Source organism: Sebastes umbrosus, chromosome 3 (assembly GCF_015220745.1).
Source record: "Sebastes umbrosus isolate fSebUmb1 chromosome 3, fSebUmb1.pri, whole genome shotgun sequence".
Taxonomy (NCBI): Eukaryota; Metazoa; Chordata; class Actinopteri; order Perciformes; family Sebastidae; genus Sebastes; species Sebastes umbrosus.
Window position 1 is genome coordinate 22753631 of NC_051271.1, and position 26186 is coordinate 22779816.

The 26186-nt window shown below is 39.7% G+C and overlaps 1 protein-coding gene across 3 annotated transcripts; it reads right to left on the reverse strand.

The window, feature by feature from the left end:
- Nucleotides 1-21299: 21299 nt before the first annotated feature.
- Nucleotides 21300-25612, reverse strand: lsm6 (LSM6 homolog, U6 small nuclear RNA and mRNA degradation associated). Of its 3 annotated transcripts, none has more exons than XM_037765858.1 (4): nt 25463-25612; nt 24941-25046; nt 24743-24856; nt 21300-21490 (listed from the first exon to the last, which is right to left on the reverse strand). In XM_037765858.1, the coding sequence occupies exons 2-4, from the start codon at nt 25032-25034 to the stop codon at nt 21456-21458; spliced, it is 243 nt and encodes an 80-aa protein (XP_037621786.1). In that variant the 5' UTR covers nt 25035-25046; nt 25463-25612; the 3' UTR covers nt 21300-21455. The 3 variants fall into 3 exon arrangements, with proteins under 3 accessions (XP_037621786.1, XP_037621788.1, XP_037621787.1); XM_037765860.1 differs by lacking the exon at nt 25463-25612 and adding an exon at nt 25328-25349; XM_037765859.1 differs by lacking the exon at nt 25463-25612 and adding an exon at nt 25173-25228.
- Nucleotides 25613-26186: the final 574 nt, after the last annotated feature.

Genomic DNA, 26186 nt, shown 5'->3' on the forward strand with positions numbered 1-26186 from the left:
TGCCTAAACCTAAGCAAGTGTTTTTGTTTAATTCACAACATTAAGCACGTGTTTACTGCGACCGAAAAGCGATGCCGATGGCCGTGGCACAGCATCAGTATGTGACGAGTTGAGATGAGAACGTGTTGGTGTATGTGTGTCAATGCACCACTTAGCAGCCACTTTTTACCATATTATAAATCAAAAAGTAATCTGCCCAAACATGTAATAAAAGACATGAGGCACCAAAACATTTCTTTCCTCCTCTCTCTCTCTCTCTTTCTCTTTCTCTTCCTGACACACACAAATTACCACGATGAGGTTAAAACGAACGTTAGATCAAAAAATGTCACGTTTTTAATAATATAAAAGTCGAACACTTGAAGAGATCAGAGCCGTACAAAATGTGTCAGATTGCGTGTTTTTGTGGATCGTGTGTGTGTGCGTTTGTGGCGGGTCGGGTCTCCCTTTTCACCTCCCTCGCTTCCTCCTTTTTTTTCCAACCTCTGCACCTCTCCACCTCTCCAACGGAAAATAAATAAGTAATACTTAATATCATCATATGTGATTGAGGGGGCTCTGAAATGGAGGAGTGAAGAGCATCGCCAGATGAAGTGAAGTGTTGAAAAGAGTGATTATTTTTGCTTCACTGAGGTCTTATTTTTCAAAGTGCCACTAAAAGCATGAGAGACTTATGTCACTTTGCGCTGCGAGGATGGAGCAGCTGAAGGGTGATTTGATAAGAGATGAAAGAAAGGTAGTGACACCCCGCTCCCCCACTTTTTTTTTCAGACCTTTGCTCAAAATCTCGATGCTTCAAGTGGCTCCAATCATATCCTCCGCGAGGAAGTGTGATATTTATGGCCGATTGCCCACAGCCAAAGCTAATATTATGAGCTTCCACAGTGCCATCCATATTGTCTTACCTCCCGTTGCCTGCAGTGAGGAATAAATAAAGTGGCTGCCGCTGCAGAGTGGCGTTGGCAGTCTTGGCTTTCAAAGCACTCTTCTAGCAGGTTGGAGAGCTGGGCCGGGCTGCAGAGAGGGGAGAGATGGGAAGAAAAGGGGGCTGTCACTTTAGGTTGGGTAATTTCTGACGTGCACGTCAAGGCCTTGACAAGGGGAATGTGGCCGGCTTGTACATTAGAGTCGGGCTCACAGGCAGCGCAGCACTGGGGACAGGTAGTAATGCAGTCCCAGAGAGTGCTGCTCATCTGCTCACACTATGTACTTGTCTGGTGCCACACAAGGATGCCCCCTGTCGCCCCGGCTCCACTCCCCCATCCCTCTGCAGAAATGACTTTAGTCAGTGAGGGAAGAATCCATTTACAATGTGTGCTTTATAACATCTCCTTGACAATGCAGTAGTGGATTAGAGACATTTGTGATGAATCTTTTATGTAGACTTTTTCCCCCCACATCTTTCTTTTCCATGCGCTCAGGCTTTCTGGGTCCTGGCGCGCCACATGCACATGTGTCTGTTCGGATGTCATCGCAGCAAGATAGGGAGAGGAGATGGCAATGGGTACTCGCCAAAAAAAAAGAAAGAAAGAAAGAGGAAGAGTGACACAGAATCGTCAGAGTGGGGCATTAAAATTTATCCGCGAGTCACAGTGGCTGCCATGATAGCGGCGTGAAACTTTCCTTTGAAAATGAACGTCACTTGTCCTCTCAGTCATCCACTTCCCTCGCAACCAAGACAAGCGCTCTCTGTCCTCATCAATTCTTCACTGCCATTTTGACATTTATTTCATTCATTTGCATAACTGCTCCCCGTGTCTCTTGTTTCGTCTTCGGTTTGTGCGTGGCATTCCCTTTTTCCTCAACTTTAAAACGCTGCTTTAAAATTAATGACGGCCCAAAGAAATATATAAATATATCCTAAAGTTGACATGATGTTGTTCTACATTATTCCCTTTGAAAAGCGATTTTGTTCGTACTTAAAGCTGCTCAGACGCGGCTGGCGTGGAGGTGCGGGCACACACACTTGGGCTAACAAACACGCACATGGTTGTCTAGCCTCGCCATCCCTTCTGTCTGTCTGCTCTGTGCTGTTAACATGGAAAGATGCATACTGAATGTTACAGTCCCGACCAACTGAACGCTGCTTCTTTAATGCGCGGGCCTCCAGCAAGTTCTCAGCGGAGAAGTTTACTTTACCAGGATGTGAGTTTGTGGCCGATGATGTTGGGGGTTTGTGGATATTTGTGGACATTTCGTGAGCTTCTGAAAGTGGCCTTTCCACAAACATTTCAATTAAAGAAATCTGAATAATTAATTCTGATTGTCATCACATTTAATTAACTGAAACAAAAGGTGCTCTCTTTCTGGTAATATCTCCATTTATTTTCCAAAGCAAAAGCTGAATAAATCCTTTCATTTCTGCCTGAGTTGATGTCCGGTTTCCAGGCGGCTGCAGCACAGATGGCTTTTCTCTTCTTCCTTTTTCCACTTCGTACTCACCTGTCTGCCCTCATTGTCCATTTTGAAAGGGGGAGCGGCGGCAGAATCTGAGAATGATAGTCAATGCAAATGCTGCATGAAAAAAAAGTATAAAAAATTGATCACCTTTCCATTTGAATTCAAGGTAGGCATCATTCTCCATAAGCAGGCCTGTCTCTTTAAATCAGAGGAACTGTCGCTTCTGTGACTGCCTGTTTACAAAATATGAGGCTGAAAATGAGACCTGCTCCCTGCGGACAAGCTCCTTGTATAAATATAAATAATGAATATTAGATAAATAATTTCTGCCCTTTTAATAATGCACAAGTCGGAGGAAATTCACTTACACTGTGAAACTGGAGACTGTAACTAAAAGTAGATAATGCAGTAGGACAATAGAGTAGCGTGTGTGGCAGAGAGGAACAGGTTAGAGTAGAGGGCTAGCCGACCCCTGTGGTCACCACAATGAATTCATACTGTCCAGGTGGCGATGTTACGTATGGTCAGATTCATACAGCCAGGCTGCTAGTGTGTATAAAATAAATATTTAGTAATATTTAATTAACGTTTTAAAAGAGGTCAAATAGAAATGTATTTACAACCACTACGAGGTAATCAGGGGAATATGATGCGAGCTGCAGCCCAGTTACAGCTTCACTCCCCTGGGAAGAGGTGGACTTGGGAGTGTGGCGGAGCAGGAGGAAGCAGCCTCTCCTGCTCGGCTGCCTGGGCGTCTTCTCCAGAGAAAGAGGCTGGAGATATGATAAATGGTTAATTATGAAAACCCTTGTGCCAAAGCTAAAACTGTAATTAGCCTTAATTGGCTAATTGGATAGAATGGTTGGATGGCATAAGCGTAATTGCCCCCTTTTTTCAAAGCATTTAGGGCAAAATTGAGTATGTAGCAGTGACAGTGAAGTGATTTTATAGCTTTATTAAAGGACATGACAACATGACCTGTCGTGGATGAAGTACCTGAAAGCCACATTTAAAAGGTACAGATATCTAACCAGGAAATGACTTAACTAGAAGTTTAAGTCTCTTATTACAATATTACTTGAGTAAATGTTTTAAAGTATCTGATATTTACTATACTTAAAGCTGCAGTGGGTAGAATTGTAGCAAATATGATTTTAAAAAAAGTTATTTTTTTATAAAACGGTCACTATATCCTGACGGTAGTGCATAAGACAGGTAATCTGAAAAAAATCATGTGCCTGTGTGTCCTCCGGTGCTCCTAATGGCATCTGCAAGATTTCACAGACTGGAGGAAAACAACCAATCAGAGCCGAGCTGCTGTGATGTCTACTTCTTGCATAAAATGTTTTCAGAAACATCTTATAGCTGTAAAATGAGAAAGTTTGTGACCTGGCAGCCGTGTTGAGATCAGTTGAGGAAATACCAAGCACCGCCCACCAGTCGGAGCAAACGAGTGATTGACAGCTGCCTCCGTTGAATGAACAGCCAATAGGAACGATTTTTTTAATCCGTAAACAGAGCCCTGAGGAGGTGCAGACGTCTAGTTTTCTCTCAGAACACTTGAATTACAATATGCTGAAAGGTTATAACGGATTTTTTGCCCAATGATGCCGAAAACATTCTGCCGTCAAAAGTACGCAAGCGAAAGTGCAAAAAAAAAAAACATTTGCTTCCGTTTGCGAAGCTAATTTGCATCTTTGCATTTGAAATGCAGATCACTTTGGTGAACTTTTCGTTCGAAAATCGCTTCGACAGGCGATGGTCACTTGTCTGCATTCACGACGCATGTGTGACCGTGCCCTTATTATTCCTCTTAACATGTACACCACAAATAATAAAGTAAATTTAGGTCTATGTATTTATTTGTTACATTTTGTTTTAAAAAGTTAAGAAAATAAATGTTTAAGCCAAGCCTGATGTTATGTTACACATAAAAGAATGATCCCAGTCACTTCCAGTCACAGTGAGGCATACAGATTATTAATTAAACACTGGTATCGGATCAGTACTCTGTATCGGGCGATACCCAAAGCTCAGGTATTGCTATCGCTATCGAGACAGAAAAAGTCGGATTGGTGCATCCCTTATAATTACTTTGTTACATTACACCACTGCCTGTCGTCCATCTGACGCCGGACTTGGTCCATTTTTCTGTCAGACTTCAAATAACTGGCCAGTTTTGTTTCTCAGTGTGCTGCACTGACTCGTTGTGCAGCAACAAATGGCTAATAAAACCCTCAGTGAAGGAAGTCCAGCTTTTCCTCCGACCTGCTGGTTCACACAGCAGAGATGGATCGTGCAAAAAGACCTTCACTCCGGTCTGAGGCAGTCGGCTGAAACAAGAATTTTCTCTCCTCCTCTCACCTCCTTCCTCTCTCTCTCTCTCTCTCTCTGACACACAAACTCACACTGAGTATAAGAGCAGCTCAGCTCAAGGTGCTCAGACTCTCTGCTAATAACACCATCTAGAATTCACGCCCTCCAAATAGGTTAATGTGTTTTTGCCCAGAGGGCCCTATCTACCTCAACAGCACAACTCTCTCTGCACTTCCATTAAGCAAGAACACTGCCGCCTATTAGCTGCTTTGGTGTGTACGGGGCCAGAAGTGAGAATGTGAGCTGCACAGACACACTTATATGTGTGTGTGTGTGTGTGTGTGTGTGTGTGTGTGTGTGTGTGTGTGTGTGCGTGTGTGTGTGTATGTGTGTGTTTGTGCTGTATGTGTGTGTGTTTGGACCACAAAGGTGCTGTGTAGTGCACTGAGGGTGTCACTACCTGGAGCTGCAGCGATGTGCTGTGTTAACCGTTGCAGGAGAACAATGTTATGGCCCCTGACAGCTTGTTAAAGACTCCACCATGTTGGAGCTGCTCCCACTGTGTTGTGTGTTAGCACCCTGCGATACACAGCAACACACATTTCAACACACGTACAGGAAACACATATTCTTGTTTGCCAACACTGTTAGAGTGTAAAGAAATAAGTGGAACGCGGTAGAAATTCATGCAGTTTTTTGACTGAAACTTTCTCCCTGTCAAGAAAAAAACAAAAAACCTGCTGCTGTCACTCACCAAGTAGACCAAACCTTATTTGCTTCTACTTGTAATGAACTTCTGGTTTGTTTGCTATTTTTCTTCATACGCCTAATATTTAGTTCCTGCTCCGTTTTTTGATTATGTTTAATTAGTAAACTTGTTAAACCTATAAAAAATAATCGTGATGTGATGGATGTGTCAATGAGAGAACGATGGACCAAATTCTGCCAGTGCTTGCCTTCATTAAAAGAGAGTATAAATAAGTACAGATATTAGAAATAAGTATACATTTTAAATACCAACTAATTCTAAATATTCATCACTTTCCTCTTTACATAACAAACATATGATGAAAAAAAGATACTACTAAAAAATAATACTGAGTGCTGCAGACCTCACTGAGAAATCTGGACGGCATTACCGTACTGTACAAGCTTTAATAGCTTTGTTTTTTTTGTCCAGTCACAGATTAAAAGCTTTTTTCCTGTTGTTTGGAATATGAGAGTCTATTGTCAAAGATGCTCCAAACATCACGTTTGACTCAGACATGTTGGGATAGTGAGTTTTTCACCTCCCCTCACCTACAGATCTTAACAGAAAAATTGGCACATGAACAATTGGCACAAAACTGCAAGGTTAACGTGTTTAACAGTTTGAGTCAAGAAGTGATGCAGGAATGTTCAAGTAACATTGTTGATTCGTCATTTTCATATTTTACATTTGAGATTAAATCTATATTTACAGAAAATTTTATATTTGTGTGACAGATATTGTGATAAACATTACGTACATCTTGAATGACTTATTAGTTTACATTTTAACTGTAATGTTTGGAATCAAGCAACGTTTGAAATAATATAAATTGAACGCTCTACTGTTATTGTTCTGATTAGTGTTATTTCACCTTCACCATATGTTTCTTTTATTTTTAATTATTTACTACAAAGAAAGAGCCTTTTAGGAACGAAGAACACTAGTAGTCTGCAACAAAGAGCATCATACTGTATCTTGAAACCTTTCCTATTATAATTTTTTTAACAATACGCATCCTATATAATTTGCAATAACTATATACATTCTGAAAAGAGGGATGTATAGTAACAAAGATGTGCATTTACATGACAAACCAGTAAGTTACCTTACTTAACACGACCACAATGGATCTATACATTTGTTAGCATGTTTAAAGTTTCACCTTTCAAACTGGTTCTTAAACTTTTATCAGTGACACCAACATTTTAGAATAAATTTGTATTAATAATGTTTTGCTGCCTTGGTTTGCATGTGTGATTATAGCCATGAGGGTTGTTATAAAGAGAGCATACAGAATATAACATTGGGCAACATAATGTAAGATATACGGTAATTTATGATAACGTTGCTAATGAGTCAGTACTTGAGGTGAATGCACAGACTGTTTTCAGATCTGATCTGTTTATAGATGAGCATCAACAAGTATAAATACATATTTGTATAACAGCCTGATTTTAAATGAGGCTATGGCCACCAATCATACCAGGATTTTACTTGAATATATTTATGTTGAAATTAAACATTTATTTTGTCTCCAGGTCATTATGGAGTTTCTGTTTATGTAACATTTATTGCTCCAAAATATGTCAAAATATGTTTTTAATGATTTCCACAGTAGTATAAATATAATTGCAACATAGATAAAACATATTTCAACATATATAAAGTGATCACAATTTTTCTAATCATTAATGGGGCTGTTTTTCTGTGAGGATCTGACATTATTTCACATTGTTCCAACATGTTGTCATGTGTGGAGTTATTTCAGCTCACGCAGCAGCAGCAGGCGTTGAATGTTTTGTGTCATCCTGACCCCTAGTGGACGCGCAGTCCTCCCACCGCTGCACCACTCTCCCATTTATAGAGGCATCACACGAAAACAGTAAAAGGAAAACATCTATAAAACTTGTATAGATTTTGTTTAAATGAATAAATCATCTATTGAGATGTTTTGATTGCATTTCACAAGCAACACATGTCCTGAATTGTTTTTGCAGAAAGTATTCGAGCTAAAACGCCGTAGGCCCTGAGCACTGGTCGGTGTCTGTGAACATTTATTTGTATTTAAGTAGACTGAGCCATTATTCATAATGTTTCGTGCCAAAGTCAATAACGGGCTGTACAGAAATGTGAGTTAAATTGCTCTCAATTCTCTCTTCAGCTGCAGTTCAGCGCGTCTGCCTTTGACAACAATAACTCAGACATAGAATATGTATTAAAGCCCAAATAGTCCTCAGAGATGCAATGCATATATTTGATGAATTCCATGACTGACTGGACCGGCCTATACGCGTAAAATACATCCGACCAACTTAGAGACAGCAGAACTTATTAAATGGATAAAATATATATATGACCTCCACAGAGTGTGTAAAATTAATAGCAGACCAAAGGACTCGCCTCTAAGACACTTCATCCACTCTGCAGCACAGAGCTGCGTGTGTGTGTGTGTGTGTGTGTGTACCTGCTCACGTGCATAATCTGTTTTTGTAGTTGCATCTTTATCTTGCATCTTTAGGTATTTCATTTTCATGTTTGCGTTCGTCATGTTGTGTAAAAAGTATTATATTGTCTGTGCATCCGATGGCTACGCTGCCTTTACGAACATGAATAACCTTGCAGAGTGTGGACAGAATAATATGAACACCTGTGCAATACAACGCAGTGCCAGACAACACACGTGCGATAAGCATGACCTCAGAGTTGAGCTATTTTTGCTGAGATTGTGTCAAAGACTTGTTAATTCAACCTGATGCTACTTTTGAGCTCGTGGAGTTGTTGCGTTGAGTTTTATTATATTGTAAAGTGCTCCTGTAATTCTGATGACCCTGTTTTATGTCCCCAATATTTTCACTAGTTTTAAAGATTTAAAATAACTGTGCTAGTTAAGTGTTGAAATGCAACAGTGATGTATGGACAATATGTTGATAGATCTCGTCAAAACAATATACAAATGATTTTTACATATATTTTTCTATATCGTTTCTATTGCGATATAGGCTAGGCCTATATTTATTTATTTTTTATGTATAATTTCACTTACAGCAATTGTGTTCACTTTTGCAATTCTGCAAGTTCTTAAAATGAGAAAAACACTCCGTACTTTTCATTTATGAAGTATATAATTTACATAGCAGTGTACAAAAATAGGCTTTACCATGTGGTTATTTCTTATAGACTATTTATTTAATGCTTTACCAGAAAACTTGTTATGTTGTGATATATATATATATATATATATACGTATATATCGCTATCGAGATATGAAATGACCTGTATCGGGATAGAGGATTTTTGCCATATCGCCCAGCCCTAGAAGTTGCAACTCATGATCATTATCATCGATTAATCTGATGATTATTTTCTCAATTTAACAATTAATTGTTTGGTCTATTAAAGAAATAGTAAAAAACTGTCCATCACAGTTTCAAGGTGACATCTTTAAATGTCTCGTTTGTCCAACCAACAGTCCCAAACCTAAATATATTCAATTTACAATCATTTAAAACAGAGATAAACAGCAGATCCACATATTTGAGAAATCAGCAAATGTTTGGTTTTCTGCTCGAATCATTTTCTGTCAGTTGACAAATCAATTCATTGAATAATCACTTCAGCTCTCGTCCCAGTTACACATGTTGTGGATGTGTCTGGTTGGACAAGTTGAATATTTCTCTATCTCTGGTCCTTAGCTGACCTTACTTTTCCCTGAGAGTGATTAAGCCTGAGGTCATGCCTGGATTAGGAACACTCTACGCTGACCCACTTTGACTCGTCAGTGTCCTCACTTCCACTTCCCCGTCACCCACTGAGACTGAGCGTTCTTTTTGTTTTCATCAAGATACAAATTGATGACATACAGGTGCCAAACACCAGAGTCAGATAAAGACACTGTGTTTTTATCTGCTGGAATCTGACATACAGCGTGTTAACAAGATATCAAAGCCCTTTTATTGTACACTGATTGATTATCTATCTCCAAAAGACATGTTAAAGAAGAGTTGAGTATCCATTTCTTAATGGATTGATAATCGATTACTCGGTTTGAGTAATTTTTTAAGAAAAAAAAGTCAAAATTCTCTGATTCCAGCTTCTTAAATGTAAATATGTTCTGGTTTCTTTACTCCTCTGTGACAGTAAACTGAATATCTTTGAGTTGTGTACAAAACAAGACATTTGAGGACGTCATCTTGGGCTTTGGGAAACACTGATCGTCATTTTTCACCATTTTCTGACATTTTATAGACCAAACATCTATCGATGAATCGAGAAAACAATCAACAGATTAATTGACAATGAAATTAATTTTTAGTTGCAGCCCTAGACACGATAACATCAACACCTGCACAATTGAATCAAATGCAACAGACATCATAGTGAAGCTTTTAATGTTTAAAAACACAGCAAAAGTGCTTCACAAAGAAAAACTAGAAATTACACATAACAAAGTCCTCTACAAATATCTGAGGGAAGTAAAGTTGATCAATTCATTCATATGCATGTTAAATATGTATTACACACTTACATATACCAATTTGCATATACATATAAACACATTCAAACAAAATTACCCCAATTCAACAAGGTTGTTCAAAAAAGCCTTTTGATATACGGTCTGGGGCTATGAAGTGCGTAAAATGATAAAATAATTTTACTGACACTATGTCAGAGAAGCTTTGATTCAACAATAAAGCAGTAGTTTTTGGTGTTGCATTATATTCAACAGTATTTGCATCCGGCGTAAAACCTATGCCAAATTAAATATGCGGATCATAATATCAGATCTCAGATGATCTGCTGTGACAACCCCTAACGGGAGCAGCCGAAACACGGACAACAACAACATTATATCCAACAGTATTTCTGTTATTTCTACCCCTGTGCAGTTGTAGTTAACACAATCCAACAGTAGAGGGCATGCCAGAGAGAAGTCACTGCTACAGCTCTCGGAGGAGCCCCGGCCCTGCCAACTTGCCTGGCCTTGACCATGCACTTGGGAAGCCATCATTTATTTTTGGAGCCCTAGGCTGCATGGCAGCTGTGAGACTGACGGAGGGCGAGGAGGTGGGAGGGTAAGGAGAGAGAAGAGATGCAAGGAGAAGGAGGAGGGGAAGCAGGGCATCTTAACGCCAGCACCAGTGACACAAAAAGCATTGTCCTGATTTAATGGCTGTGAAGTCTTGCCTCCCCTCTGGTCCAAGAAGCTGCTGATGCTTAATTAGGACGCAAACACACACACACACACACAAACACACTCACAAACACACAACATATACGCACACCTCAGCCCCAGCGTTGCCAGGCTCTCTCTGCTACCAGCCCCGAGCGAAGATGATTCAAATCCAGCTGAGATGAGTGATGGAGACAGAGAGGTTTCCTGTCGTAGCACGGTATTCACTTGTCTTCCAGTATGGAGGCCGTAAATTTGTCACCGGGCTTTAAAGTGCAGAGTTAAACCTCTGATGAGTCATCATGTGTAAAATCAAACAGGCCCATGGTCTATGATTATAACTGCACAGGGAGTTGTAAGCTCGTCTCTGTAATGACAACAAGGAAAAAAATGAGCAACGAGGGAGAATTCATCCTCAAATATGCTTTTTATGTGATATAACACTGTCAGATGGAGGCCGTGACAGGTGTGACTGACTCAATTGTTATGATTTATGCATTTAAATCTATAATTTTCTACAAGGTAACTTGAGAGAAACTATTTTAATCAGACAGAAGGATTTCAGTCATTAAAAATGGGAAGCTCTTTTAGCTTTTTACTGCAGGAATGATTGTGTTTAATCACACATACATGCAGTATTTTATTTATTCATAGAAGGTCTCTGTCTATCAAATTGTATAATCTATTAATTACGAAGTTTGATTCTCTGTCTTTTTCTGAAGCTAATTTAATCATTTTAAATGTTTAATCCAACATAGTTTGATTGAATGACCTTGTTCAATCGTGATGTAGATTATTGATTGCTTCGTATTGATAATATGAGTCTCTGAGCAGCAGATACAGACGGCATTAATGTGCATCTGCATCAGACGGGCGGATGGTAGAAGTATCCCTGTTCGTATTCTCTTAGTGCAGGACCCGAATGAGCACATGTCCCATTTGTACAGGTTTCTGTTTTTTAAAAAGTGATCTCCATGTTCAACATAAAGGGAAAGTCAGTGTGAAACGCCGGATGAATATTTCACCATCTCTTTACACAGAGAAATAAGGATACAAGACAAACTCATGTACAAGCCCCACACAAATATATGCCAAAGTGTTTCTTCAATGAATTTACATCCAATTGTATTATAATCCCCCTCTCCATTATCTGGAAATGCATATTTCTTAATTATTCATCGCAAGGCATTGAAGCACCCAGGTCTTTTAAATTTTTTATTTCTGCTCGGCTTCAAACAGTAGATCTTGTAAAGGGGACCCAGTTTTGGGGTGTGGGAATTGCTGCGGGGCGAAGCTGACAGGATTTTTCAGTCTCGAGGCACCTCTCGCTTTTTCATTACAGCAAAGCAAAGGAACAAATCCAGGTCAATTAAAATAAGGAGCAGGAGGGCTGAGTGGCTGACTGCGAGTGGAATCACCACCGAGGTCTGCCACAAGAGGGCACATGGGGCTTAGATATGTCTCCAAAATGTAGAAAACACATCTTAGAGCAATACGGTACACCAGCCAGGGGACTGGTGACGGCCCAGATAACATGGAAAAACATCACCTTACACATTTAACTGAAGGTTATACAAGCTTTTCTTAAGGGGAGACACCACAGGCAAAAACATCCTTTTTCATGCACTGGTCAATTTTGAGGTTTTGGGCTATTTTGCTTCCATAACATGTCAGACTAGTGGAAATAAAACATCCCAAATGTACATTTAGGTGTTTATTTTACTACAGTTTGTCTGTTTATGTCTGTGGGTTTCTCCTAAATTTATTAAAAGTTAGCATTAGATAATGCCTCATATGCATATTTAAACATACAATTATAGAAAACTTGTAATACAAAATACATAGTAATCAACTGGGGAAGTTTAATGGTGATATCTAGTAGTTAATTTTTTACTCTATTCACCTGTAGTGTCTTGTAAAATGTATGACATTTTACAATTCATATCTTTAAAAACTGTTTTCTCAAAATGAGGTTTTTCTCAGACTCTGAGCCAGAAATCTCCACTTCAGTAGCACTTACATACGCCAAACTTTTCAGTTTCTTTCCTATCTATATTGTGATGGTTTTTACAGAGGGGTTTGTTCATATATCATTCATAGCCTGATTTACAGAACATTGTATTCCTAAAAACATGGCGGAAATGGATTTTTTATGGCTGTTGGCAGTATTTTCTGATTTATGGAGTGATAAAAAGAGAGATGCAAAATTCCCCCTGTAAAAACTTTGACTCTAAGATGTCAACAAAATGAAACAAGAATTTTGAACCTGGCTTTATCAATACAATGTTCAGATTTATGTTCTGGAAATGCATGCAAATTAGCACATATTTAACGAACAACTAGGGCTTACAATCAATTAAAATATTTAATCACGATTAATCGCAAATTAATTGAAATTGTTTTTATTGGAAATCAATTAACAACACAGAACAATGACAGATATTGTCCAGAAACCCTCACAGGTACTGCATTTAGCATAAAAAATATGCTCAAATCATAACATGGCAAACTGCAGCCCAACAGGCAACAACAGCTGTCAGTGTGTCAGTATGCTGACTTGACTATGACTTGCTCCAAACTGCATGTGATTATCATAAAGTGGGCATGTCTGTAAAGGGGAGACTCGTGGGTACCCATAGAACCCATTTTCATTCACATATCTTGAGGTCAGAGGTCAAGGGACCTCTTTGAAAATGGCCATGCCAGTTTTTCCTCGCCAAAATTTAGCGTAAGTTTGGAGCGTTATTTAACCTCCTTGGCGACAAGCTAGTATGACATACACACTACAACCTAAAAATCGCTAGTTGCGTTAATGCGTTAAAGAAATTAGTGGCGTTAAAATGTAGTTGCGTTAAAGCGTTATCGCGTTAACTTTGACAGCCCTAATTTAAACACATATTTTTAGAAAACAATAAAAAGAAAAAAATTATTGTCTTATTGTAAGTAATCAACTGGGGAAGTTTCATTACAATATGTTGTTACGTTTTTTAACTTAAGGAGCATATGACATCAACGGTCATGTATGCACGGTTAAAAGCAGTGCTCCTTCCCTTGTGGCACTTCATAAAAGTCTCTCCCAGGTTTTGTCTTTATATGCGTCTTCCCTATAAAAGCTGCTCCTCCAATTCCACCGCCACCTTCTGCCGTAGGTGTGTATGTGTCTATGTGTGTATGTGTGTGTGTCCACTTTCCATGACAGTCGTTAAAAAGTCTTAAAGTGACACGCCCACGTAAAAAGCATCAGTGGCCAACCCGGGGAGTGTCACATTGAATTTAATGGCTTCTTGTTCCTGTGTCGCGCTGTACGGGAAATCATATCTTGATGCGAAAGGTGCTCTCCCTTGTCTGCTTCACAATATGTTGTGACGCAAATCTTCACATACAGTCTCTCTCACACACAAACAGACAGAGGAGAGACGTAGCCCATGCAGGCCCGAGACTGAAAGGCTGTAATTGTGTCTATGACAGCGCCCTGACGTCCATACTGGCCCTGGTCCAGTGTCCAAGTGAGTGCGTTGGTGCATGCGTGTATTTTCTGATAGATTAGGTTGCTTAGTATGTGTTCCTGAGTGTTAGGTAAATGTGTGTGTGTGTGTGTGTGTGTGTGTGTGTGTGTGTGTGTGTGTGTGTGTGTGTATGTGTGTGTGGCTGTAGCCTCCTTATGACCTCCCTGATGGCCAGAGATGGGCTGAAGTCATAACTCTTCTGTCTGGCTTTACCCTTGAGCAATATCACAGGCACTCTGAGTGCAGCGAGTCAAAGCTTCTCTCCATAACTGTGGACACACACAATGTGAAACAAACACACATACCGAGGCACACACAACACTCAACCATCCCAGTAACAACAGGATTACCATTATAAGCTGTCAGGGTACCATTAGAGGGTCATTCCTGTTTATAACAACTTGGGTCTTATTTTCATAGTTTTGACCACTCTATCAGTTATAATAACATCACTGAAGTAATCGCTGACATCGGGGCTCACTGTGACAGAAGTCCAATATTCACTCTCCCCTTAGTTTCGTTTTGCTCTTACAAACTCCTGATATCTGCTTTTTTAGCTGCTAAATGCTCCACTACGTTCACCACCTTGTCGCTAACTGTGTCTATCTGCTGTTTGGAAGCGTAGTGTTGGTAGCGTACAGTGGGTTTTTAGAGCTATTTCGCTGAAAACAGCTGCCTGCTGTGGCTGGAAACGACACTGATGAAAGCGGTGAGAGTGAACTAAAACAGTGAAGTTTAGAGTAGAGGCCTTAAAACACTGGACTTTCACCCAGGAGACTGGTATTCATACCCCGTGGGAAAACAGAAGTCAACGTTGCATTATTCATCATGTAACTTCTGTTGCGTAACTTAAGTTACGCCTTTTCCTTAGTTATTTCAACCCAAACCACGATCTTTCATGACCTAAACCTAAGTGGCAACAAAACTAAGTAGTTTTTCGCCGCATAATATTTGCGTCCTGTGTGAATGCACTATGATAAAAACAGTTCAAAAATATCTATCTATCTATCTAAAATATATCTATTATATATATAAAAAGGCCCTGGCGTGTAAAGGCCTTAACTAAGTAGTTTAGTTGCCTAAACCTAACCAAGTTGTTTCCTGTGAAGACTGAAGTTTATTCTGAAAAGACTGTGTACATGTAACAAGCGGAAATTGACACATATTGCATGATATTCTTTGGAAAAATGAGGAATAACTCCTCGTAAGATATCAAACCGTACAAGCGGTACCTTTCACATACACGTAGTCATTTGTTAATGTAAAAACATTGATTATAGCAGCTTTTTTGTTTGGCCCTCCTTAAAACAGAGTCAGAACAAGACAAAAAGGCACCATACAGAATACACACTAACAGAACAAGACATAAGACCGACCCTGAATAACGCATCTAGACAGAGTACAACTAAATTCTAAACAACTGCAGCCTAAAAGCGCTTAGACTGTGGCATCCAAGGGCAAAGGGTCAAGTCTTGACTCCTGACTGCCGTGCAAACATTTCCACTTCCTCAACATTTCATCCAGTGGCACGCCAGCCGCCTGTGGCCGTTAGTCTGAGAGGAAACAACAACAAAAGACTCTTGCAATACCATTATTACCATTTTGGGTGCTTGCCAGCAACACTCCGGATTACCTTGCATGGCAGACAAATTGGCAATTGGAACGCCAGCGTAATGGAGGCTAATTGCCTGAGTGCAGGGTTAGTTTGTATTTCATGCAAATCTCATGTGCATAGTAGTGAGACTTGGCTGACAAACAGAACAAGCAATAGCCTTTCTGAAGCAAAAAAAGACGATTGAAAATGGCTCTTTGACACAGGCTGATTACTTCATATTCACTAATTATTGCTCACAAGCACCGATGACCTCATTCTTAAATATACTCTTTCGTGAGATAAGGTCCCTAGACGGCCATTCAATAAGCTTCCACGACCTTATATTTTATGCCACCAAGTATCGGAATCTGATTTATTGCCATGTAGGTTTTCACATACAAGGAAAGAAAATTAAATTAGAAATAACAGTAAGTACAAAAATCAAGAAACATAGATATAGGATGGAAGAAAATTACAGTAAAAATACAAAACAATACTATAAAAAATATGTACAACATATCTGAATTAAAATGAAAGCTGTATAGAAGAAAGTTACAATGAAAATATGAAAAATACTATAAGATATGTACAATATATCTGAATTAAAATGAAAGAGTTGTGCAGTTAAGAGAAGTATTTTGTAACTGTATATTATTTTTTCTCAAATGGTAGATGATTTGTTTTGGAACAACCTGGAATAAAACCAAAAACGCATTAGTGTATCAAAGAGGAAAATAAAAGCAGAACTGTTACATGTTATCAGAAACTTAAATAAAGGGATTATTTTGTTCAGTGTTTGATTTGCCTTTCAGGTTTTGGATTGAACTTTAAGATATTAGGAAATTTTGTCAAGTCAGAGTCAAGTTTTAAATCTTGTCAAAACATATTTCAAGTTAATTGCAAGTCTTTCAGATGTCTGAATGACACGACCTTTGAGCATTTTGCTTTCAAAGCTGTGTTGAGGCATTGTCCTGGCAATGAATAAGCCAAATAATTAAATATTCAAGCTGTGTGGCAATTCAAGGCCTACCTGGCATTGCTATTTCTTTGTTATTGTTGAGAGATTTTACCAGGTCAAAATCGAAAACTTGAATTGGACAAACCTCATCTCAGGGTCAGTTTATTAGCTCCTCAGGAGTTGGGGGTTTTCTCAGTGGAGCATTTCTCACTTCTCTTTTCTGGACTTCTTGTCTCTGTTCGCTAAAAAGTTAAGTTTTATTTTAGAATTGGATCCAGTAATTGACAAAACAACCTCACCTCAAGGTCCATGTAGTAGCTGCTCTGGAGCTTTTAGTCATATAGCACAATCTTCAGCTGCTTATGGAGATTTAAATCATTTGCCATTCAAGTATTAAAAGTAGCGTTGATAAAGATTTTAGAGACATGTTCTGTTATATTAGTTGAAATTCTCATTGCATCCCGACAGCAATCAATAAATCAAATGATTGGACAAAAAAATTAAAAAATAATCTGGTATCTGTGGGTGTCACAGGACTGTAATAAACCCGTCCAATCATTTCATTCAGCCCAAATGTAATGATTGGTCGGCCTACCTGCCTGCCCGTCTACCTGTCTTCTACAAGCTGCTAGATTGACAGCTATGAGTACCAACAATAGCCATGCTCACTGTTTACATTAATTATGATAATTTTGGGGGAAGGGACGTCTGATGGGACGGACAGTCAGTGTTGCCGACTTGGTGACATTCTCATAGATTTAGCAACTTTTGGAGCTAACGCTGAGAGTTGGCAATACTGGGCTCAGTTTTTCGGTTGGATCGTATTTAAAAATCTAGTGTACTCTTGCTAGTTTCTCAAAATTACAGACCCTGGCTTTAAGTAAGTGAAATACCAGAGGAAAAAAAAAATAAAGGAAATAATTCTCTTTTTTATATATATTTTAGGCTACAGAAATTGATCGTGGATGCTACACTTTACCCCGACCCTGAAGCCTCGTCTCTTCTGGTTGTAACAGGTACTGTATGAACAACACCAGTAACATAGAACATACAATCAACAAATCAACTTTTAGCCTGTTGAGAAGAATAGTGACAATGTCAAAGCTACACAGCTCAATAAGTGGGTCAGGTCATAGTCAATAATACAATATCGTCATAATCTAGTAAGAGATTTCAAGCAAGTGTGTTTCCAAAATAGACCCTTCTGTTGTGGGACAGCTGGAGAGTCTTTTGGGGTCAAGGTTCAAGGACTCACGTGGACCATGTTACTGTACCATGCAAGACTTTTCCTGTTGCTGTTCCTAGCATTAGAGCTGCTCTCTGAGTGCAACAGTACTGCTCTCTGGCCTCCTGAAGGGTACCTAGTTACGCTCCCCTAACCTTACCATCTGCATCGCGCTGCCATTTGGAGCCAAGATAAATCACGGAAGCCCCTGTCCATGCTGGGAATAGCTTCTTCCAGATAAGAAGGTCAAGGGTCACATTTCTGGCCAAGGTTGACTGTCCTCGGGGCTAAATAAAGAGCCTAGGGGTTGCAGAGCGGCAGAGGCTAGCACAGGCCCTCACACTCAATTAGGATCAAAACGAACCGTCAAACTTGAACCTGGATTTAGGTTACTGAAAGACAAGGAAGTGGAGCAGTGACGCACAGTAACACACACTTCATCCTGATGTATTTTGAGGGGAATAAACACATCAGATTAATGGATTAATAGACAAACAAGGAGCATTCAGTTTATAAATCAGTAGCAGTTGTTTTCATTACATTGGCCAGCCATTGTTAGGCTGTTTCTAAGGTGTTTGTTTATTCTGCACTGACCTAACAGGACCTCTGACCCAGCCGGTGGAATGTGAGAGCAGAGACGCAGTGTGGGAGGTCACCGCCATCATTTACATCCTAAACACATGACAAGCTGTCAGACAGAGGTTAGAGCTGGTCAAGTTCACACAGGACAGCACAGATCCCAGTACGCTGAGAGGAGGACCGAGGTCTCTTTACACATGCAAAAACAGACTTACATGAACACATATAGGCAGTGGGTACAATGTAAGGCAAGAACATTTTTATTTAACTTATTGTGCTTTTTTTAACAGAGAGAGAGAATCAGAGAGGTAAGTTATGAGGCTGTAATTTGTGGTGTTGCATTTAAGGTGTTTCTGGTATTTTGTCTACCACATTATTTAGTCCATGCCCACACGATGCACTTGTTTACCGTGTGGTGATTCACCTTGATACTGCTGAATGTGTGCAACAGGAAGAAAAAAAAAAGGGAGGGAGAGGAAAAAATACTTGAATGTTCCTGATGTGTAGCAAACTCTCAACCCTGGCAAAACCATTTATATGAAAAGATCCACTCTGAATAGATTTGCATAGAGGAAGACAGAATGTGTCCTTGTCCAGATGAGAACATGCTACCGCCAAACATGGGGGATAAAAATCACTGATTTTCAGGTTGTCCTTGTCATCCTTTGATCCCTTGTGAAAAGGCTAGACAGTCATGCTGCAGTGATCAGTCAGGGTCAAAGTCATACTCCACTTTCCCTCCCTCCCTCCTCCACCCTTCCTCCCTCCTGTGACTCCACTGTAGTTTTGTAGCTCTGGCAGCTGGTGGTGCTGTAAGACTTGAATCTCCCCCTTTGCTTTTTCCTCCCGTAACAAGACTGTCACCTATTCTATCCTCCTTTGTCCTCTCCCCTCCATCACTCACCTCCATACGTCAACGCCGAGCCACTGCAGCATCCTCCGCCACCCCCCTGAGCTTTTATGGGGGTGAGTGGGGACCGACCAGTGCCCTAAACAAACATCTTGAAATAAACTATATCAAATAAATTATTTTCACATTCATCGTGCACATGATCCAAAAGAAAAAATATAGGTTTGAAAAAAGGGTTGTGAGGCTAAAATCAATACTCTGATGTTGACATGCAGAATGAAAGTGTCTGCATCAGTTCACAGTGTTTTGGTTCAATAGCATGATGTCTGCCACTAGGTCATTTGCGTGAATGGTATTAATTGGGTTCCCTGCGAGGCCACACAGCCAGCGGCTCAGTTATGATTCCAGTGGGTAAATATTTGCCTGTACTAACCCTCACTAGTGCCATAATGATTCTTTGTGTGTTGCACTGTGTACAATGCGTTTCTGTGTACACATCACTCAGCGCCTATGTCTGCCAGTGTGTGTGTGTGTGTTGCAGCTCAATCCCCCCCCCCCTCTTCCCCAACATCCCCTCTCTACAGCTGCAGCTCGGCAGAGTTTGATCAATAACGCGTCCTTCACTCTCAAGTCGGGCCTGACCTTGGCAGCCTTTTGTCTCCTTCCAGGGGCCAGAGTGCGCATGTACAGGTTGGAAAACAGGGCTCTCAAAAAATCCACCCTTGGAAGGAAAATAATTCCCCTCACTGCCTCCTCACCACAGCATTCTCATTAAGAGCCTAATGAATCATATATTTATAGCGTTCTTATCTTAGCGTAATGAGGTGATGCCACTTTTGAACTCATTTGCTAAATTACCACAGGCCAAACTGAAATGGAATAAACTTCCAATTCCTTGCATATATGCTTCTGTATTCATTTTCACAGGGCAACGTCGAGGGAGGCGGCAGAGCCGATCCAAACCTGATGAACAAAGAGCATCTATGTGCAGCCACAGATGACAAAAGGTAAGCTGTGTGTTCTGAGACACTGAAAAGCACTAACACATGGAAGTGTGCTGCTGCAGAGGGCAGTGGGAGTCGATCTGACAGATCTGTTTACATGTTAATGCAGCCTTACGTAGCCTGCAGGTGGCACCATTTATGGATCAGTCCTGCAGTCACTGTGTTATTCAGTAATGGATATTTAAATGGCCAGTAAGTGAAGAATTTTCTTTCACATGTACATATTGAATTGTTCCATAATACTGCATTAAAACAAGCAACAGGTTACTTTTGTATGCATGGGTACTCCATCATGCAGTCATATGATTTACTAGACTGGATGAGTTCAGATGCAGGTACATTACTGGACTGAGTCATCATAAAGAGCTGCAGGAATACTTCCAGTAACATTAGTCATGTTCAATTTCTAAACAAGCAAGGCAAAAAAAAAAGCTATTAAAAAAATTGAGCTTTCAATAGAAACTCAGTTTCTTTTTATATGTGAAGCATTACTTGAACAGCTGTTCATCAAATTACTCGTAATACAAAGTAAATGCAGGATGATGAGTACATTTGTACACAGGCCATTCAGTAATGGGTTTCTGCAGGCAAGTCGTATCAAGATCAATTACAAAATTAGCACATTAGTACTGACAAATTACAAAATTATGTTCTAATCCTTTTAAAGCCTTGTGGTAAAACAGTGGTAGATGTGCTTGCTCCAGGGATTAACTATGAGTGAATGATTTAGCCACAAAATGCCCATCTTTATTCCACTGGCAGTGGAGAAGCCGGATATATTCAAGAATTAAATCGCATGATATTACAATATGAATGACAATCTTTTTCAAAATGAGGCCTGTTGAAATGTTACTATTACTTCAAACCCTACATTTACATTTTTATAGAAAAAAAATATTGTTTTTTCCTTGTGATAACACCAAATATGTAAATAATAGTCACCAAATCAGAGATAAATCAAAACTCAGGATTTATTAACTTATTCCACTTTTACAAAAACAAACATTCTTCAGGACTTTCGGGCTTTACAGAACCAAAAACACAGGACAAGTTGTCCACTGGCACATCAAACACTGGGAAATGAAAAACTGAATGGTCTTCACTACGCTTTCCTCTTCTGGGTGCTGATGTAAAGGACTGTGGAAAGAGAGGAAAGAAATCAGAAAAACATTAAAGACTGTAGTTTTAGTGAGTGACACAATGACATCTCTGAGACCGATCTGAAATTTATTGACACATCATTTCTTGTTTTGTGGTCAACATTTCTCAGCTTTCCAGAGATAAAGGGTACTCTATGGGGCCAGGTATTTATATTTATTTTATTTATATCAATGCTGTTTGCCATCACCCCACCCTTTACATCCCACCACAAATTAATGACCTGTGGGAAACTCTGACCCACTGGCGCAGAACTCATTGTGAATAAACAGTCACATTTCTCAACGTGAATTGTGGAATTGTTTTGCAGTTTTTACAGAAAATAAGTCAGGTAAACTAAATGTTACTTTTACTTAAATCTACTTTTATCAACCTGTTCTGCTTCGACTAAAATAGCCCCATCTTTAGCTGATGGCTCTTTTATCACACTGAGAACTCCACTGGCCAGCATGACTCATATTCAAGAGGGAACAGTAAATACAGTACATGGCTGGTGTAGGGAAAATCTAGACAGAGGGAAGAAGATGTGGACTTGAAAAAGAAAAAAAATGATTCTTCAAGCAAAAGTTGTGAATGTTCTGGTTCTTCTTTTATTTATATTTTATTCATCAAAGATTGACAGCAGACAAAAGTTTTAAGAAAAGAAAAAGCAAGAGAGCTCCTAATGTCGGTAGCTTTAAGCTTCCCACATTATCAATGCTCCACGGCAAAGCCTGTTTCATAGATTTAAAGGGCCAGTTCACACTTTTTGGAATATGCAAATCTGACCAATTAAAGAAACATTTTAAAACTAAAACAAACATCTAAATACAATGTTAGTGTTTTCTGATTGTCTATTTACCCATCCAATCCATCCCAGCAAATGTAATTAACCATAATTTGATTGTTTAATACTGTACAATAAAACCTATAATGTAATAATAATGTGATATTTTTTTTAAAGGTCATAAACTGTGTGGTTAAAATAAAATGTAAACTTACAACCGAGGCTACGTCCTTGCGGATGTTTTAATATGCGGCTTGGTAACTGGGCAGGCATTGAGAAAATACGCTTGAACTGAGCAATCCCAGACAAATCGCAGTATCCAGGGGCCCTGAGATAAGTGTGTTTTGTTTGTAACCAACAGAAAATTCACCAAGGATGGATATTTAAAATACATAAATTTATAAATAATTCAGCTGAAATGGGGGTTAATTGTAAACATTGACACTGGGGTCTAAACTCATCAACATCTCATTTTACTGCAGATCACATGTTAACAATGATGGCCACACATTCTGCAGCCAGGTCTTTCGGTGTCATGGGACTTTTTGTTTGTTGAACAGTAGAGCTTTGTGTTGTCACTTAAACTGTTTCGTTAACTGGCACCATTTGAAGCTCTATCTAACACACTTCCTGGGATATCTCTGCCCACAAGATCCTGAGACTGAGCTGTCATACATTCATCCCCGCCAATAAAATACTCGTATTTAAAGGGGTACTTCAGTGATTTAAAGATATCTCTATAGGATACATATTTAAATTTCACACTGGGACACTTGAATAGAACAGAGCCATCTTTAATGTTATTAGTAACACCTGTGCTTTCTCTACTATGACAGGTCAAAATGTCTGCTGTGAAAAATGTTTGTGTCTATAAACTTTTCTCAGAGAATGGGTTACTTTTCTCAACGAGTTGACTAATCAAAAACGTACTCAAAACACTCATCTCGGCTTGTAAGCAGTGGTGTAGTGGTCGTTGATGAGGTGAATGTCCTGCTAGGTAGATAGGTAGGTTACCGAGGAGGAAGTGGGTATACTCTCCTATATATTGTAAATGGCTTTTTGGCTGATAGGTGGGTATACTGTAAAACGCCAGAGAGAGAGAGGTGAGCATACCCCGTATACCTGCACATACCCTCATCTGCACCACTGTGTATAAGACAGACTTTTGTTCACATGTAACGATGATAAAACCCTTCTTATCTTTCCATGATTGTGAAAAAGTTATCCATGCTTTTATTACCTCTCGCCTTGACTACTGTAACTCCCTCTACATGGGAGTCAGCCAGTCTTCACTGTCAAGTCTGCAGTATGTGCAGAACGCTGCCGCAAGGTTTTTAACTGGTTCCCGGAAACATGAGCATATTTCCCCCGTACTCGCTTCCCTCCACTCGCTCCCTGTCACTTTTAGAGTCCATTTTAAGACTTTATTATTTGTCTTTAAAGCACTTCATGGATCAGCTCCCTCCTACCTATCTGCCCTTTTAACTCCCTAAACCCCACCTAGGGCGCTCAGGTCTTCCAACCAGTCACTTCTGGTCGTCCCTCGGGCTTGGCGGAAGCTCAGGGGCGACTGCGCCTTCTCAGTTGCGGGCCCTAGTCTGTGGAACAAACTGCCTCTCCACATCAGATCTGCTCCCTCTATACAGAGTCTGCACAGCTCAAGACCCACCTCTTTTCTTTGGCTTTTGAATGCACTTGAATTGTGATTACTAATTGGCTTTTTATAATGCTCATTATAACAGTCTTTTACTCATGGATTTGTATCTTGGTCTCTGTCTGTGGAAGTGTGAGATTTTGTTGTCTGCTCTGTTGATCTGTTTTTATTCTGTTTTTATTCTACCTGTCTGTAAAGCTGATGTATCTTCTGTGGTGATGCAGTTGAAGATGTTTGAAGAGAAACTCCGCCGACACTGTCTTAGTTGTATAACAAATTTATTACAATAAGTTCAGTATTGTAAACAAGTAACACGTTACTTGGAGAGCCTCCAGCCGAATAATGAGAGAACTCTCTCGAACGTATACAGACAGCTCCTTAAATACCGAGCTTGTTCTGGTCAAACCCTTAGTTTCCTCATATGGTTTTAGGAGAGGGACAAATAAAAATAGAAACACCTCTCTTTTGCCACCATATGTCTCTTCAACTCTGACCCAGGCCTCCCAGGACCCTGCTGACTTAGCATTTGGTATATCTTTACCGTGACCAGATGTCTCTTCAACTCTGACCCAGCTCTAAATCAGGAAGGCCCAAACAACAACTAACATTCCAATATACTCTCCTAATACAAACCATCTATATAAATATGCTGCATCTAACAGCAGACACCTCAAAGCACTTTGGTCAGCTCAAGTTGTTTGAAGTGTGCTATAGAAATAAATTTGACTTGACTTGAGAAGAACTATGCACTGCCCCAAGTGCCAATGATGCCCATATATTGAAAATATACTTATAAATTTGATTATCTTACCATTGTTTCCTCTTAGAAAAGCATCTCCATACTTGTTCTTGAGCTGCCCATTGACATACTCCTCAGTCTGCTCTATGGCAATGTTCATGTACCCATCCAGGCAGGCCAGGACACCTGTAGACAGATCACACACATGTGTTTGGATAGATATCACTTTAAAAATGACATTTATGGACACAAGTGGATAGTTTGCATTACCTCTGTAATCTACACCAGAGTTCAGTTTGACCACCACAGGTCTCCCAATGATCTGCTTCAGGAAGTCGCTCGGGGTTTGCTTTCTCAGACTCATCTTGACTGTGATCTGAGAGGGATGAAGATAAACATCAACTAGCTACATTAGCATCATGACGGCTAACTCGTGCTCCATGGTGCTCATTAGTAAAAACAGCAGGGTGTTAATTACAATCCGTGTTGAGTGTAGAAGCACCTGGACATGTGTCTGGTTTGACCACAGTGATGTAGTAGCATGTAGCTGCGTGATAAAGAGCAATAGTGAGTGTTAGCTGCTAGCTGCTAGCTACTTGGTGCAGCTAACCAGCTAGCTGACAACTCTTCAGTGAATTACATATAATATACTCTCACATGTTGGTGTGAGAGGGTCGTTATTCTTGTAAGTACATGTTACACGTGTAGTGGAGTCGAAGCCGGCTGCACATGGAGGTGTTTTATGGTAGTAATTGTCATCAGTAGATGGATGTTTGGTAGCATTTCACTCACCAGATAGACGTCCTCACAACGATTGTATTGTGTGAATGGACCGAGAATTGACCAATCAGAGGCGAGCACTCTACGGAGACCCAGTGAGGACAGAAACCTGAAGAGCGCAATGAAACAGAGAGAGAGAGACAGAACAGCAGACAGACACTGATCATATCAGTCCAGTTCTGAGGTCTCTACACTGGCTCCCTGTCTCTCAGAGAATTGATTTCAAAATACTGCTGCTGGTTTACAAAGCACTAAATGGTTTAGGGCCAAAATAGATTTCTGATCTTCTGCATTGTTATGAACCATCCAGACCTCTCAGGTCATCTGGATCAGGTCTGCTAAGTGTCTCCAAAGTCAGAACTAAACATGCAGAAGCAGTGTTCAGTTTTTATGCACCAAATATCTGGAATAAGCTCCCAGAAAACTGCCGGACTAACTCCAACTCTGAGTTCTTTTAAATCAAAGTTTAAAACTTTTCCTGTTTGCTGCTTCCTTTTATTAAACCAGATAATGATCTTATACTGCACTAGAGCTTTTACTCTTGTGTGTTATATTCTATTATAACTTCGATCCTAGCTTTTATTTTAGCTTGTTTTTATTTTCTAATATTTAATATTTTAATGTTTTTATAACTGTTTTAATTATGTCTTCATGTTCTTTTGGCACTTTTTGCCTTGTCTTGCCTAATTAGACACATTTTTAGTCAACAGATCATCAATTTGCACAGTGGCTTTGT

Excerpts from the sequence above, each read along its gene's own strand:
- lsm6 (XM_037765858.1), bottom strand. The coding sequence starts at position 25,034 with ATGAGTCTGAGAAAGCAAACCCCGAGCGACTTCCTGAAGCAGATCATT. Across the intron at positions 24,857-24,940 it reads CTCTGGTGTAGATTACAGAG|GTGTCCTGGCCTGCCTGGAT; the intron begins GTAATGCAAACT and ends ATCTGTCTACAG. Across the intron at positions 21,491-24,742 it reads TTTTCTAAGAGGAAACAATG|TCCTTTACATCAGCACCCAG; the intron begins GTAAGATAATCA and ends CTCTTTCCACAG.